The following is a 17,728-nucleotide window of genomic DNA, read 5'->3' on the forward strand; positions in this document are numbered from 1 at the left end:
AGAAACCAAGGCTCAGAGACATCCTTTAATTTGCTGGAGGTTGCATGAATAAATGGTGGGCTAGCATTGGAATTATCTGTGTGACTTCAAAGCACAGATGCTTAGAAATGGCTCTGCCACCTCTTGGCATGTTCCTGACAGTTCTTATATCTGAGGACTTCAGTCTCATTAGGATTTTGCTTCCCTAAATCAAGGCATCTTCAAATACATGTGACTGTTCTCTTAAAATTTTTTCTGGATTTTCTTCTTTCAGTAGCACTGACCACTTGCTTTTCCACTAAATTCTCCTTCATCCTCCATGAAAGCATTTCATCATTATTCTGTTGAAATTTCCTCCATATAAAAAAAAAAAACCCACAAAACTCTCCTCTTTGTTTCCAAGTCATCTTTATTCTTTTCTTTCCTAAGAAAAAGACTCTCCCCACCACCACCAATATCGCCATTCCCTGTGCCAAGTAGGAATTTGTGATTTTTTTTTTTTTACGCTCCAGGTCTTAGTTGCCACACATGGGGTCCTCGCTCTTTGTTGGGGCATACTGACTCTTCTGATTGTGGCATGCACGCTCTTAGTTTTTGGCATGTGGAGTCTAGTTCCCTGACCAGGGATTGAACCTGGGCCCTCTGCATTGGGAGCTCAGAGTCTTAACCACTGGGCTGCTAGGGAAGTCCCGAGGCTGTGTGGTTTAAATGACTCGGAGAACAGCTCAAAAACATGTTGAATATTGTTCTGTATCACCAACTTTTGGATGATTCTGCTGTGGTTCAAATTCACGGATAAACAGCTCTGATCTTGAAACCCCAAAGCGTAAGTAGAACCAGCAAGTTACATTGGCTCTTTAAAAAATACTATGAAATAGACGAAAGGTTAAGGAAAGCTTTGCTAACCTTTTGATCCTCATCTCTTGGAGATAGATGCTTATAGGAACCTTTGAGGAAATTTGAGTTATCAGATTTACTAGCTCGAACTGAAATTTAGAAATTTAGACTCTTCATAGTGTCCTGGTTTAATTGGCAAAGATAGTGCTGTAAGAAGGAAGACTTTTTTTTTCACCTAAATCCTGTACAGTGTGGAAATTGTAAACCCAATGCGGCAGCGAAGGTTGGTTAGCCAAGCATATGAGAGAGAACTCCTTATGCAAACATTTTGCCAGACAGTTCCAATCACTAGAGAAGTGACATCAATTATTTTATTAAGAATTTTTTTTTTTTTGCCGTCTGAAAAATTTTATTGAAAATTCTCAAAGTAGATTTTATGAAGCTATTGCACATTTAGAACTACCTATACATATGCTATGTCAATGATTTTTTTTTTCTAAAAAAACTGCTGCAGAATTTACCAAAGGGTTTTTCTGGATTGCAAATATACAGAGAGAATCTTTGAAGGATAGAAAAATCTGATTTAACAAAATTTCTGTGATTCAGGTTGTATATGTTGGGGCTACTATAGACCTCTGTAGGCTAATGCTAATGATTTAAACAATAAATAAGCTGCATAAAAGAATTGTACAGTGGATCTCAAGCTTTACCCTGCCTCAGAATCTCTGGGAGGGCTGATAAAGAGTGCAGGACCCCAGCCCCAGAGCAGACCACAAGCATCAGCAACACCTGGAAACTTCCTAGGAATGCAAGTTCTCAGGCTCCACTATAGGAAATTTTTTTTTAAAATTCATTCATTTCTTTGGCTGTGCTGGGTCTTACTTGCGGTATGTGGGACCTTGAGTTACAAAATGCAGGATCTTTAGTTGTGGCATGCAGACTCTAGTTCCCTAACCAGGGATTGAACCCAGGTCCCCCTGCACTGGGAGCAAAGAGTCTTAGCCACTGGACCACCAGGATAGTCCCTATCAGGAAATTTTTTAAATTGTGAAATTTGCTATGTGTATAATGCTTGAGAAATTACGCAGTCTTCTTCCAGATAAATTAAATTGTGACTTCTTCAGGAGAATGAAAGGGGCTTTGACTCTTCATTCATCCCACTAATCACTTTTCAAAATCAAATGTTCCATGCTCACTGGTCTCCCATTGTTACTCTGGGAAGATAAAGCACAACTGAATGTAATGACCTAGCTATCAGCCCCGTTCTAGCCATCTGTCTTCTAAGATATTGAAGTAGTCACAAACTTCTGTCCTTTAAGATCATCATCATCATTATTATTTTGGCCAAGCTGTGCAGCTTGCAAGATTTCAGTTCCCCAACCAGGGATTGAACCCACACCATGGCAGTTGGATCCATATTATTATTAAATTGATATTATTATTATTAATATCTGCAAGTATTTTTAAAAATCTATTGTTTCCATCTTTGGGGCAATCTTTTGAAACACCAAGCTTACGTTATATTTTCACTGCAGTTATTAATGAATTACATTTTCACTCAAACTATTAATGAAACATATATAATATGTCATCTGCAAATTATATTGAGTGTATTATGCTACTTATTCTTTTAGACTTTCATCATATGTAGCTTTTTAAAATCAGAACTCAGCTCATTGAATTAGCCTGTTTATAGAGCATGTTGAAAGGGCTTTTCCAAATGTGCCTATTGTCAAACACAAATGTCCTTATAAATGTTTTTCTCTGGAAATTAGGAAAACTAACTTTCTAACAAGAACATTACAAAACAAAATGTTGCTGCTAACCAACATTTAGAAATCCAGAAATGATTCGTGCCTTTCCCTCAGTTAAAACACATCTTAATGATTTGAAGGTCACTGGCTTCAGCAGGGTGCCAGCACATAAAGGGGTTTTAAACATGCAGTTTAAAACCCTTGGGATTAAACCAACCTTGTTGGCATATTTTATTTATACAGAGATTATCTCCAAAGGAGATTCATTGGTCTTTTGACTATAATGAAGCCCTTTCTTTATTGACTTCATTGTGTCATAAATGAAAAGAGATTTCTTTTTTATGGCAGGAAATAAAATGTCCTCATCTCCACAGCACTCCTTGCATCCTAAGAGTCTGATTTAGACAAAAATCTATTGTGTCCTAAATCAGGAGCTAAAAATCTCAATAATTGTATTTGCTATTTGCTTTATCTTCTTAAGTTGACACAGGTATTAAGCACAGAGAGAGGCCTGAACTTGGCTTCTGAGATGAGAGGCTGATCGCTTCTCAGAAAGGAAGGAGACTGAGTTCTCAGCATTAAGGTCTGTCCACTACAGGGGTGGTTCGCAGTCCCTGAAAACAGCCCAGTCATGGGGCTTGGGGTCAGGAGGATGCCTGAGTATGATTGAACTGGACCCAAGTACTAGGCCCTCCTTGCCCTCATATCAATTTGGTTGGGATTTGGAATAGGGTTGAAGGAAATGCTAAGTGTTAAATGAAGTTCGCACAGGTTGGCCTCAGTAAGTGACTGAAGGCCTTCTGGAGTCTTCATGGTAAATTTATATGTATACCCACAACCTTCCAGAGTAAACAAGCAGCGATAATTTTCTGAAACAGACCTTAGGCCAGTCAACCCCACAGCTAAGCATCTTGGAAGGCAGGAAGGTAAATACCATGGTATTTTATTTACCTGGCATCTTCAAGGTGACCCAGAGTTTACCTTTGAAGCCAAAGTGATTCATTTCAGCCCATTTTTGTTGGAGAACTTCTTTAACACGTATTGTATGCTTTTCTGCCCTCTCGCTGTATATGTTCAGTTTAAGACCTAGAGGGGTCACGTTAAGGCCCAGGAAGCCAGCTTTGGGGTCAGCCTGGCCCAGCCATTTGATGGCAGTGGACCCTGGCCAGGTTCTTTGTTTCTCCTAGCCCCCAGATCATAGGATCTCGCATGCATAGCGATTCTCATCTCATAGTAAATCACAGCTTTACTATGATTTACTATGGCACCTACTAAATGCCAAGCTCTCTGGTAAGTACTTATGTTTTCCAGTTTGTTCTGCATAGCACTCTGAATTAGCTGGTTCTGATTTCCAACTAGATGAGGAACGGCAGTCGTAGAGATGTAAGGTCCGGTATCACCAGGCCGACTGATTCTGGCTTTTTCCACCACTATCTCTGGGTACCTGATGCACAGGAAGCATTCTGGCCGCGGTGGCAGGTGAGAATAAGGGCTACACAGTTATACTGAGTTGCAGGCTAAAGACCCTACCACGCTGCAGCGTGCTAGGCAAGGCCCTCTGCAGCGCCCCCCTGTGGTGGGCTTTCAGGGACCGCCTCAGGTGCTGATTTTTTTTTCTTTGCAATTTCAAAGGAAAAATTGCTGAGTTTTTCCTTTTGGTTTATCTGTTGTTCCTTAATACTAAGAGTCTGCAAATTTAGCATGGGTGAGTTCTCTCTAATGGAATGGGTCTGAGCATGCAAGCACAACAGAGATATAACCACAGATTTTAGAAGCAACTTTTCTTTTTTTTTCTTTCTGTTTTTATTGAAGTATAGTTGATTCACAATGTTGTGTTAGTTTCTGGTGTACAGCAAAGTGATTCAGTTATATAGACATACCCATGAATATGCTGGAGAAGGAAATGGCAACCCACTCCAGTGTTCTTGCCTGGAGAATCCCAGGGACGGGGGAGCCTGGTGGGAGGCCGTCTATGGGGTCACACAGAGTCAGACACGACTAAAGCGACTTAGCAGCATGTATATGTATTCATTTTCATGTTCTTTTCCATTATAGTTTATTGCAAGATATTAAATATAATTCCCTGTGCTATATATAGTAGGACCTTATTGTTTATCCCTTCTGTATATTGTAGTGTATATATGTCAATCCCAAACTCCTAATTTATCCCTCCTCCATTCTCTTCCCCTTTGGTAACTGGATGTTTGTTTTCTATGGCTTGTGACTCTGTGTCCATTTTATAAATATATTTGTTTGTATCACATTTTAGATTCTACGTGTAAATAATATCATATGGTACTTGTCTTTTTCTTTCTGACTTACTTCACTCAGTATGACAATCTCTAGGTCCATCTCTGTTGCTGCAGATGACAAAATTTTATCCTTTGTTACGGCTAAGCTGTATTCCCATTGTGTGTGTGTGTACTGTGTCTTCTTCATTCATCTGTGGACATTTAGTTTTTAAAAGCAACTTTTCTTTATGTTCACATGCATTTTTCTCCATGTTTTGCAGTTTTGCATTTGAGGTCAGCATTAACCAGCTCTTTTCTCCCTCTTGGAATCTCTCACCTTCATACTTTGTTTTCAGTAGAGGTTCAGCCTCTTACAATGCTCTGCTTTGGATGCGTACAAACCAGAAACTAATTTCAGGCTTCATCAGAAGTGGTACATAAGGATGTTTTGTTGTGGACTGACCAAAATAAAGGACCTCTTATGTGCTGGATTTAATTCCAACCACAAAAGGCTAAAATCTTGGAACAAAGTATAAATAATATTATTTAAGACCAACAAGGCCACTTTTCCTGATCCTCAACTGACTGTATCAAATATTTTGTAACAGGCTAGTGTAGTGGTGATAGTAGTTATCCCATTTTTGCCTTATTTAAACCTTTGGTATCTGAAAGCTCTATACTTAAAAATACTGGCACAAAGTATACTGTGTATAACATTTTATCAGATTAACAGACACGCTGTGCCTAATTGCTTGCTTTTCCTTGCAACTGTGCTCTGAGAATGAAGGCGGTGTGTTCCATCACATGGGAGCCCGGGCTTTGGGCTTAATACACCAGGATTCGAATGTCAGCTCTGCCGCTTAGTAATGGTGTCGCTTTGGACAAGTTGCCTCAGGCTCCTTAGGTGTAAATTGAAGATGACGGCACCCTCTGTGCCTAGTCCTTGTGAAGATAAGTGTATGCAAAAGGCTGAGCGTAATCCCTGGCAATCAGTGAGGGCTTCCTTCACATTTCCTTCAACTCGATCATGAGACATTTCACTGAATCATGGTAATCCAACGTCTAACCTGTAGTCAGTGAAACCGTCTTTGTTTTTGTTTAAATCATCTATTTATTTGTCTGTGCCAGGTCTTAATTACAGCACATAGGCTCTTCATTTATGGCATGTGAAGTCTTAGCTGTGGCATATGGGATCTAGTTCCCTGACTAGCCCAGGGATGGAACCTGGACCCCCTGCATTGGGAGACGCCGAGTCTTAGCCACTGGACCACCAAGAAGTCCCAAGGCATCTTTACTTGGATTCTAACTCTTTTCCTCTTCTTTGTTTCTCCCTAGTCACCAAGTTATCAGACCCATCCGTTTTAAGACACTGGCAGTCTTCACCTTGCGGTTCTTGCTCTCACTTTCTTATGTTCAGTAGGACACATGTTGCCCTTGAGCAGACACCATCTCGCTAATATCTGGCTGAGTCCTAGGTGCTCAGTAAACACCTCTTCAGTGGTGTCCCCTTCACTGTGACCTAGACGACAGCCGCTCTCTCCCACCAGAAGCACTGTTCCCCTTGACTCTGCAGCCAGCTGCCACCACCATGCTCCAGGCTTCAATTCATCTTTCCAAGCCTGTGTTTTCAACTCTTAAGATGAGTATTGAAAACAGTGCCTATCTCTTAGGGCGGTTGGGAGGAATGAGTACATGTAAACACATGTAAAGGGCACAGAAGGTGCCTGGTCCATAGTTAGTGCTCTGGTTGTTGTGACATTTGTTAATGAAACCCGGCTGTATAGGTGGAAATAACATCTCACAGATGGGTATCTTCTTGTACACAGGCTTTCTACAGATATAAACTGAGCAGATCAGGTCTACAATGCTGTCCTAATTGCTTGGCCTTCTGGCTAGTTAGAGTAATTTTATAATTATCTGGCTCATGTTGAGAGAAATTTAATAGAAAACCAGTGTAAGAGGAAAACTATTAGGACTTCTAATTAGCTTCAGCCTTATATTTATCTTCATATCGAAGGAAAAAAGATTTATGACCCTTCAGTTTTATTTATCTTGATTGAAAGACAAAAATGTGTTATCCGGGTGGTCACTATACCATGCGTGTGTGTGTGTGTGTGTATATCTTTCTGTTTGGTTGTTTGGTGGTTTTTTGACATTACTGATGGTGCTTGGAAACCTAGAGAATTGTGATTAGACTTCTTTGGATAAAGAACCAAATTTGAGAGACTAGTGAGTCGTATATTTCCATATGCAGTTCTTGAACTGAGCTCTGCTGGGTTTTGCTGCTTCTAACCATGGGAGGAGTGGACCAACTGAGTTATAGGCATGTATAGTGTTAGCTTAAATCGTATAGTTGAGCATTTTGTAGGAAAAAATAATAAATTGTTAACCTTAAAGTGATTTTTTTTTTTAGTGACTCGAACAGGACTCTGCCCTTTAAAACACCGTGGTATGTACCTTGGAGTAAAATAACTCTGAAGCTGAACTGCAGTCTTATTTGGAGCTAGAGTCCATGTACTTAATCATGGCATGCGTTCCTGCTAAGTCGCTTCAGTTGTGTCTGACTCTTTGTGACCCCATGGACTGTAGCCTGCCAGGCTTATCTGTCCATGGGATTCTCCAGGCAGGAATACTGGAGTGGGTTGCCATGCCCTCCTCCTGGGGATCTTTCCAACCCAGATTTGGAACCCACATCTCTTGATATCTTTTGCATTGGCAGAAGGGTTCTTTACCACTAATGCTACCTGGGAGTCCATATACTTAATCATGGCACCTGAAGTTTATTGGGGATTTCCAGTTCTAAACTATCATTACAGAATAAATGTTGCCCTCAACCTATGACACTGTTTTTTTTAACCTTATTTTGTACTGGGGTATAGGTAAAGAATTCACCTGCAGTGCAGGAGACGCAAGTTCCATCCCTGGGTGGGAAGATCTCCTGGAGGAGGAAATGGCAACCCACTCCAGTATTCTTGCCTGGAAAATCCCATGGATGGAGGAGCCTCCTGGGTTACAGTCCATGGGGTCTCAAAGAGTCAGACATGACTGAAGTGACTGAACGCAAGTGCACATAGCCGAGTAACAGTTTTGTGATAGGTTCAGGTAGGTGCAAGGGGACGCAGGCTTACAACCTATTAAACTATTAACCATGTCACTCCACTCTTGGAAACAGTGTCTTTCATGAAATGTCTTTCACTTCAAAATAAATAGGAGAAAAGTGTTGCTGCAGTCTGTAGGCTAGAGTGTTTGTGGGGCCAGGTTGTGTCTCATCTTATTTATGTCGCCTCTTGTTCAAAGATGAGTTTATTCTTGGGTGAACCTCTTAGACACACTCTAGTTTTGTACGCATTAGTCCTTTTCTCAACTTAAGATCTTTTCATTGCCACTTGATCTTTATTATAGAATTTGCTTACTTCTAAACATTTTAAGCGAAGTGATCAGATAATTTGGGAAATTTTTCTTGAACTGTGCATTCTGCTAAATATTCCGGGGAAACATTTTGGCTCAGCTCACTTTGTTAATGCCGGTTACATCATTATGGGCGCTATAGATTTCTTGGGCGTGCAAAATGATTGCATATTCATGAACATCTTCAATCCTGAAATATTTGTAAATAACTTGGCATTTTTTTTTTTTTTCATAAGGAGGCCTGTTAAAATTATTAGGTCTTTAGTGGTTCACACAGAAAGAATTGGTACGTACAAGGCACCCCCTATTGGATAAGTCACATTTCTCCGCTAAGCAGGTTGGGTTATGAACGTTTATAAGTCACCTTCCTTAAACAAAGTATATGAGAGACGCTTCTTTTCCTCTTAGGAATGATTCAAGTTTGAAAATGTCAATAGATGCAAAAAGCCACCCTTAGAGCTTTGCTCTCTCGAAAGAAAGTCGAGAAGGAATGACATAGTCAATGTTAGCTGTCACCAGATGAAGAGAAATCAGATTGTCAAGCCTGGATCTCTAACATTCTTGCCAAAGTAGGACCTCATTTACACATACAGATCTTCATACCCTTTGCTAAGAAAAGCATCTGTGGCAGTTTAGATGTTTGTGCGTTTGCCAAAGATCTTTCACTCTGAATAAAGTAAATGTCATGTCTGTTGTTTATCTCAAATTCAGCAGAGTATTTTTAAAAGGAAATATTTGCGGGGGAGGGGCGAGGGAAGGAGAGAAGGGGGAGGTCGGGCAGCTCCAGTGGGTGGGGTGTGGCCGTCCTCAAGGTGCAGGGTGGAGCTGGGTAAATCAGCGTAAAACACTCACGAGGCTCACAAACTGAAAACGTCCTTTTGAAGTGACAGCATCACAAATAAATTGGAATGTGGCGTCTTCCCGAATTTGTACCTAGTTCTGTCAACACCAAAAGAAAATCCAGTTAATTCCATCAAACTGGTTGTTTGGCATTGTGTAGACACAGCTGTCTCGCACGGAAATTGTGAACACGTAAACGTGGATGGCAGTGTACCCAAAGCCAGCTGGTTTGGTGGCACCTGTCTGTGACTATCTGTGATTGTGTATAAAGATTGCATAGACTTCAAAGATCAGAAACAGAACTGAGTTGTTCCAACTTCAAGCTGGACCCCACTGAATAGCAAATTCTTGAAAAACCTAGGTCGTGATAACATGTCTTAACCAACAAGTACCCTTGGTAAATTCAGTTTTAGTTAAAAGTATGATGTGGTGATTTAAGTATGTACATTTCCTTGAATATGAAAACTAAAGGTAATTCTTTATAGACCATTTTTAAAACCATACTTAGCTTTTCAGTTCAGTTCAGTTGCTCAGTCATGTCCAACTCTTTGCGACCCCATGAACTGCAGCACGCCAGGCCTCCCTGTCCATCACCAACTCCCGGAGTTCACTCAAACTCAGGTCCATCGAGTCAGTGATGCCATCCAGCCATCTCATCCTCTGTCGTCCCCTTCTCCTCCTGCCCCCAATCCCTCCCAGCATCAGAGTATTTTCCAATAGGCATTCAAAAATCATAATGAGACCCTAATGTCAAGGAAATCCAGAGAAGGCATTTTTCTGGAAGACGTTTATTTCAGGTGATACAGTTATATCACTCTTTGCAGAAATCAAATACCTGTCTTTAGGAATTCCCTTATCGGTGTCATTTGTTTCTAAAAGGAATCTATGTGACTCTGAATATTATTTTATTCCTACAGATGACATGGAAGCCATTCCTGTCAAACAGTTTGTTAAACACATCGGTGAGCTCTATTCTAATAACCAGCATGGGTTCTCCGAGGATTTTGAGGTATGCTTCAAAACCGGACGTTCCTTTCCAGAAAGCTAACTCTTCTTTTACAGAGATTTGTTTGTAAACTTGAAATGAATGTATCTCGAGCATCACAAAAGCAGTCACTGAGGAAAGTGGGGACTGGCTGTCTTTTCCTTACACTGAGAGTTCTCACGGGCCTTCCTTTCCCAGTACAAGTGAGGTGAAAGAGAGTTGCCTGCACACTTCCTGAACGTGCACTTCTGTGAGAGAACAGACTCAGTGGAAGGAAAGAGGCAGACTCGGATTGTGTCTTTTGCATTCTCACTGGGACAGCAGTCGTCATGCAGAGGACAGGCTCCTAACTCCACGTCCGTTCTGGGAGGCACATGGTATAGGGGAGACCACAGGTTGTCAGTCTGAGGAGTCAGATGCCGGCTCCACCAGTCATGATCATTCTGGAGCCAGTCATTTCACCTCTGATCCCCAGTTTCCTCATTTTTTATGATTTTATTTATTTATTTGGCTGTGCTGGGGCTTTGTAGCTTCACAGGCTTTCTCTAGCTATGGAGAGCAGGGGTCACTTTCTCGTTGCGATACACCAGCTTCTCACTGTGACACCTTCTCTTGTTGCAGAGCACAGGCTCTAGGGTGTGCAGGCTTCAGTAGTTGCGGCTCCCAGGCTCTAAAGCACAGGCTCAGTAGTTGTGGCACACAGGCTTTAGCGATTCCACCGCACGTGGGATCCTCCCAGACCAGGGATCGAACCCGTGTCTTCCGCACTGGCAGGTGGATTCTTCACCACCGAGCCACCAGGGAAGCCACCTCCCCCACCCCGCCATCCTTCCTTTTTGAAAATGGCAGCGACATCACTTCCTACCCCAAGCATGTTGGCAGAAACGAATGATGAACATCCTGTAGAGAGCTAGGTTAACAGTTGCTGCTGCTAAGTCGCTCAGTCGTGTCCGACTCTGCGCAACCCCATGGACTGCAGCCCACCAGGCTCCTCCGTCCATGGGATTTTCCAGGCAAGAGTACTGGAGTGGGCTGCCATTGCCTTCTCCGTTAACAGTTAAGCCCGTGCAAAAGTGGATTGTTCTTGTTTTCGCGATTATTAAGCCCTGGAGAGGAGACATGGGTGAGCAGAGCCTCCTGGTTTTGAGAGCTGGTGTGTAGGGAACAAGGAAGGTAGAGAGCAGCGCGCGCCGCCCTGCCAGCTCCGGGTCCCGCGCCAGCTCGGCAGTGACAGGGTGTCAATGAGGAGCTATTAAACAGACTGCCCTTTTCTTCACTGAGGCGCTTCACTGAGGCACATCTCTGGCAGCACGAGCGGTGCTGAGGGGGCCAAGTTTTCGTGGCAGCTCAGCTGTCTTCTAGCTTTGTGGGTAAGTCAGTTCCTTTCTGTCTCATTTCTCCTTTAAAATGGAAATGACGCCGAGGGTGCTAACCTGCCCACCTCTTTTCACAAAATTGGTCTGGGGGCCCACTTGGAATAATGGAAGGGAAGCCCTTGGAGATCACCTAGGAGCCATACGGCTGGGAGACTCAATTATTTTCTCACAGAGGAGGAGAGAGAAGAAAGAAGACCAGAAGCCCTGTTTCTATGCAAATTTGGGAGTCCCTGAAGGCCATCCTAAAGGCAATTATATTGACAACTTGTTTTAAATGAAGTCCCTCTCCTGGCTTTTTGGTTCTTTGTTTTATTTCTGGAGCAGAAGCAGAGCAAAGATGGTAGAGAGAAGGACCCCTCTGACGTATTCTGCAGAGTCATATGTTTCTTGGAAAAAGCAAAAAAAACATGTCAAGTGCTTAATGCGGCTATTAGATGCTGACCCAAAAAAAGGTGCCTGTCCAAGTACAGAGCACATGGTGTGAAGTCAGACATTTTGCATTCATGAGGACAGCACATGTGTGGGGTGTTTGAGTGATTTAGTTCAATTGACTGTTGGCTGGATGACTGAGCAAGAATATTGAGGCATTTAACAATGTTGATGGTATTCCGGACAAACATTCATCCTCTCGAGATGAGAATTTGATCAGGATGATCAAATGCAGCTCCAGTTTCTCAATTATTTATGATTTGAGACCCCAGTGCTATTCATCACAGCTGGTTTTGACACCATTTAATTATTCAAAATAATCAGCTACACCTCTGTAAACTGGCTCTGACTCAAAATGGGCTTCACTGCATCAAAATCACGCCTCTTAACAAGTCCTGGGCATCTGCACCCTGTTTCTAACCTAAAAAAAAATTACTGCGGCTGTAGCTTTTGTCACCTATATTGAAGTCTGTAGCTTGTCACCTGGTATGTTTGGGACTGGAACAGGGAGGGCGGGGAGATGGGTGGCTTTGTTCTATCATTGTTATTTCACGGTCTGTGCTAGTTTGAAAGGTTTCGAGTCAGGGCTCTTCACCCTAGCAAGAACATCCTTTCTTCCAAAAAGAATAGTAAGACACTCATGCAGAGAAGGAAATGAGACGGTAGAAGAGCCTACTTCTGTACTGTTGGCCTTCAAATTTAGGAGAAATTTGAAGTATTTTAAAACAGTAGTGCTCCTTTTGCATAGCTCTGCTAAAAAGGAAAATGGTAATAGGATCTTTAACAAACTCTCAAGGCTGGTTTTTTTGGCTGCACCACGCAGCTTGATCTCGGTTCCCTGACCAGGGACTGAACCCAAGTGTTCAGCAGTCCTAAACAGTGGACCGCGAGGAGATTCCCTTATCAAGGCTATTTTCTAGACAAGAGATAGTCATAGACTGTAAAAAAAATAAAAAATAAGGTCAGGACAAGAGATTTTGTGTAATTCAACAAGAATAAAACAAAACCCTCATCGTGTTAAGAGAGTAGAAACCTCAGCTCCAGATTTCCGGGTCCTTTTACATGGAGTAATTACAGCCGATATCTGCTTGGCACCACTGCTCAGATTATTTCACTCATTCCTCAGAAATAACCCCTGTGAGCTGTGAGCTGTTTTGTCCCCATTTTGCAGATGAGGAAGACTGAGGCATTGGTTAGTTCAGTAATGAAGTGGCAGCAGTAGGACCACTTTCTGATCAGAAAGACCAAAGCTTTCTGATTTAAGCCCACATGTTTAGCCCTAAGGCCATCCAGACTCTCCATTTAAGTAAGTAGTATCCTATAGTAAGGAGAATTAACCAAGATGATCAGTGATTGTCTAAAACTGATCATGCAGCTGACGGAACAGTAAATTCCTTGGCAAAAAAAGTAGAAGAGGGAGGTTAGAATAAAGGAGCTACCGCACCCCCCACCCCATCCCACAACTAAGAATACTGGGAGCCCAATACATGATCTTCATGGTCTAGAGCCTTCCCAAAGGGCTGAGAATCTCACTTACAAAAATCTTACATAACTTGTGAATAGAGGCCTGAAATTAGTCCAAGAACGAATCTTAAGATTATAGAGAAAACCACTTAACAGTTAATATTTGCCCATGTTGTTATTCAGTTGCTCAGTCATGTCTGACTCTGTGCCCCCATGGACTACAGCATGCCAGGCTTCCCTGTCCTTCAGTATCTCCCAGAGATTGCTCAGACTCATGTCTGTTGAGCCCATGATGTCATCCAACCATCTCATTCTCTGTCGTCCCCTTCTCCTCTTGCCCTCAATCTTTCCAGCATCAGGGTCTTTTCCAGTTTGCCCATGAAAAGGCGTTGAAGCCAGATTCTACAGTTACTAAGTACCTGCTATTCTCTGGATGTTTTATAAGGCACAGAGATGGACTGGACAGAGAACTTGCCCTCAGAGAGTTCATTCTGGTTGGGGGAGACCAGAGTGAACACAGCTAATGCAGAAAGAGGTCAGAGCAAAAGAAGTGCCAATCCAGGAATGAAGTTCTGCCAGGAAAGCAGAGGAGAAAGGCTGCTAGGAATTTTGATTGGGTTTTTCCGCGAAAGTTCTATTATTTGCCCCATCTTGTTTTCATATTGTGGAGGGAAATGGGAAAAAAAAAATGGTGAATACCTGTCATGTGTTCAGAACTTTGCTGCTTAAGGAGAATGAGAAATGATCCGCTGGTAATTTTGAGTCTTTGTCTAGAGGTGATGCTGAATGCAAGCTTTTTGTCCTTGTCAGATAAATTCTGAAGGCTGTTAAAAAGCTGGGGACATTATACCTCTAGCAGATTTTGCAGTCCCTGGAAATAGCATCAATCCTGGTGTCAGGATAGTGCTCAGTGACTATTCCCTTGACTACCTTAGCTGACTTCAGCCTCACTCTTCCCCCGCCTCCCAGGTCATAATCAAGGAGTCTTCCAGAGGCTCGGTGCTAGCAAATAATCTTTCAAAATCAGGGGAGCTGCAAGGCCCTGTGGGTCAGCAGAATTAATAGGCAGAGGTCAGGAGCATCACAGGCTTAAAAGTGGAGTGCAGAGATGAGGCCAGAGGTCCAATACCCTCTTGACAAGATCCTTTGGGGGATCGAGTCTGTTAAAGTTAACTCCAGCTCAGCTGAATTTGGGCCGGTTGCTCATCTTAAATCAAGAGAACAAAGCTTTGTCCACCTTGAGCCCAGGCACCAAGGGGCCAGTGGCCACAATTGCCTTATGTAAGATGCAGAGTTCCGTTGTTGCTGATGACACATACGAGGGAGTTCCTGACGGAGGCGGAAAACTGCAGAAAGAAGGCTGCCTGCAGGTTGGCAGTTTCCTGAGCCTCAGTGACAGAATGCTGGGGTGGGTCTTATATGACCCAAAGGAAAACTTTGTAAACCCTTATCGTGAAAGAAATCATAGGTGATGAAGCTGAGGTTTTTACGTTGAGGCTCTTATGAAGAGTGAGGAAAAAAGTGTGTTAGCCAAGTTGTACAGGAAAAAATAATTCTGTTTTATAGACCAGCTGTAGGATGACAGACACTGGGATAGTTTCTTCAGAGTTAGGTTGATTTTCTGGAGGGTAAGGCAGACACTTGGGATAAAAACATACGGATTTAGAGGGGGATGAAGAGGAACACAGGCTATCCTGGGTAAGGAAAATTGCTGTGAAACAGAGAGCAGGAGATTGTACAGGCTGTTCAAAGGGCACAGAGTTAAAACTGTCCGGTGTTGGAAAGGAAGAGGTACATAGGTGGGGCCCTGAAAGCGACTTGGGGGTTTGGAATCTCTCTAAGAGGTGTCTGAGCAAGAGAAGAACATAGGTAAGCAGCCTTTGAAGAAAACCAGTGTGGCCGTAGTGGTCGCCTGAGCAGAGGGGAGGAGAGGCTGGCAGAGGGTGTGACTGGTACCTGATGAGGGCCAGCTCCCTGTCCGACACTCAGCAAGCACTGTGCTGTGGTCCTGACTTATTCTCGTGCAGGACAGGCCCCTGAACGTAGATGGGGGCGGCCTGAGCTCAGACACTAAGGCTGTTACACACGCTTGGCCTAACCCTTGGTCACCAGGTCCAAAGTATTTCCTTCTCAGCTTGCTTCATTGTGAAGCTGAGTAACCTGAAAGATTTCTAGATCTGTTTCGGCTTTTTTTTCTTTTTTTCCAATTAAGCTTCTGAATGGGAGGACAGGAGGTCAGCATGTGCCTTTGGACAGCCTTCTCCATCCACAGCTCCAGGCACGAGGTGAAGCAGCCCGTATAATCTCTGAAGAACTCTCTATCTGTCAACTTGTATTTTTCTTTTTTTCTCTTTTGGTTCATTTTTTTTAAGTTAGGCTTTGTTGTAGATCCCTTGTTTTCAGTTGGCTCTTCTTGGTGGTGGTGTGTCCTGGTCATTCGCATAGTATTCATTTTGAGAATTCCGGCTCTGTTATAGAGACAGGAAAGTGCAAACAAGCTTAAATCTTAAACTTTTTATTTGGGTACTGACTAAGTAACTGTACTATACACAGTCTGTTGGCCAGTGTCACTTCAAAGGGTCTTAACACCTATTAAAATCACATTAACTTTGAAATGCCAGTTCAGCTGGAGAAAAAGCACTCCAGGATCAGATGATATTATCAGCATCTAAATGAACCAGGCGGTACTGCAAGGAATTACAGATGACATTATTATCCACAAGACAAAATCAGAAGGCCGTAGGCCAACCCCTTGGGTTCTCGTAAAATCAGATTTAGCATTATTTATGACCATTCCTTGTTTTCTGTCATTCACATAATTGGAAAAGTGAAATAGAGGCGACAGATCAGACTAAGGGTTTTAGATAGCCCGGAGTTTGATTGGCCATATTGAATGGCCGCTTTAAACAGTACAGACAGCTGCTCCCACACAGGCTCAGCCAATTGCATTAGACTGTAATAGAGGCCCCACCTCAGTCCAGTGAGTGTGGTCAGAGTCACACAATGGGGAAAAAAAATATCAATAAGGCAAATCTCCAACTAAAGTACTCAAAGCTGAAATCTCAGCACAGGATGTCTGAACAGCTCAGCCCAGAAGAGGTACATGCCAAAGGTTTGACCTTCAGAACCCAGGAACCAAAGCATGTCAGCTTATTTCACAGATTTGTGTACAGGCTGAATTAATGTCTTCCAGAATACAAATCCATTTTCAAAGGTTTTCTGCCCCTGAAACTATTCAGAAGAGTACACTTTGGGCTTTCAAGGCAATCATGAATGGCAGATATTCTAAGTACGGCTAGCATTGCTCCTGTTCCTAGAGATGTTAAAACAGCAGACTCATTAAATTACGCTCACATTTTATGTCTATTTTAGAGAAAACAGCCAAAGGCAGCCTTCAGGCCTTTTAAACCAGCATTCACCAAACTGTAGGTTATAAACCATTTTAGATAGAACAGCAGGTATCAGAGTTTATCACATTTAGTAAAAGTAAAAAAAGATAATGCACTCTCATGAAATGCACACTTTCTCCAGAGAGATGTGTTGAACTAATGGATATGGCTTTTCTTTCTTTCTCTCTCTCTTCTTTCTTTCCTTCCTTCCTTCTCTCTCTCCCCTTTTTTTTTTAATACATAATTTTGTGTGTGTATTTTTGGCTGTGCTAGGTCTTCATGCTGCAGTTGTGAGGAGCCAGGGCTCCTCTTCGTTGCAGTGCTCTGGCTTCTCTCGGTGTGGCTCCTGGGCTCGAGAGCCCGGTAGGTGTGTGCACGGGCTTAGTTGCTCCGTGGCACGTGGGATCCTCCCAGACCAGGGATCAAAGCCATGTCTCCTGCATTGGCAGGCAGATTCTTTACCATGGAGCCACCTGGGAAGCCCCTTCTTTTTCTTCCTTTTGTTCTTTCTCATTCTTCCTTCCCCCGGGAACGCCTCCCAATTCTGAAAAAGTGCCTGTACATCCTCCAGGAATCAGGTGTCTGTGAGTATGGTTCCGAATATTTAGTGACCTGTTGTTTTTTGCCTTAGCTCTTTGATCATGGTGAGCCCCTCCTAAGTACTTGGTGAATATAAAAGACGACTGGTTCCTTATAGATTTCATTGTTCTTCATTGTGCATGATGAGCATGCTGTGGACATCATCTGTACTTGCCACGCAGCAAGTAAACTCGGTTACATCTGTCACATGTGAAAGGCTTTTCCTGATCCCCTCACGTCACTTTGCCCTGCTCTTTGTCGCAGCTGTGCACTGCAAATGACTTCCTTTATTAGTTAGCACCCGTGGTTTCTTGGGATTTGAAGCATATGGTGTAGAAAAATTTGGCTTTTTTAGCAATCTTTTATTAGGCTAATGGATGATGTTTCTATCCATGGCAAAGGTAATAGAAGAGGAGAGTTGCTTCTCCCATGGCTGTTTATCTAAAGAAGGATCATG

General features: G+C 42.7%; 1 protein-coding gene across 3 annotated transcripts in view; it reads left to right on the plus strand.

Annotated features, from left to right (window-relative positions):
• The window catches only part of PTPRG (protein tyrosine phosphatase, receptor type G), a 775,368-nt gene that overhangs the window by 715,848 nt on the left and 41,792 nt on the right, over positions 1-17,728 (plus strand). For all 3 annotated transcript variants that reach the window (XM_027522433.1, XM_027522432.1, XM_027522435.1), the window contains one exon: positions 9,967-10,058. In XM_027522433.1, the coding sequence (XP_027378234.1) occupies positions 9,967-10,058 (92 nt within the window). The remainder of the gene's footprint in view (positions 1-9,966; positions 10,059-17,728) is intronic.

The sequence above is a fragment of the Bos indicus x Bos taurus genome, chromosome 22 (assembly GCF_003369695.1).
Source record: "Bos indicus x Bos taurus breed Angus x Brahman F1 hybrid chromosome 22, Bos_hybrid_MaternalHap_v2.0, whole genome shotgun sequence".
In the NCBI taxonomy this organism is placed as follows: Eukaryota; Metazoa; Chordata; class Mammalia; order Artiodactyla; family Bovidae; genus Bos; species Bos indicus x Bos taurus.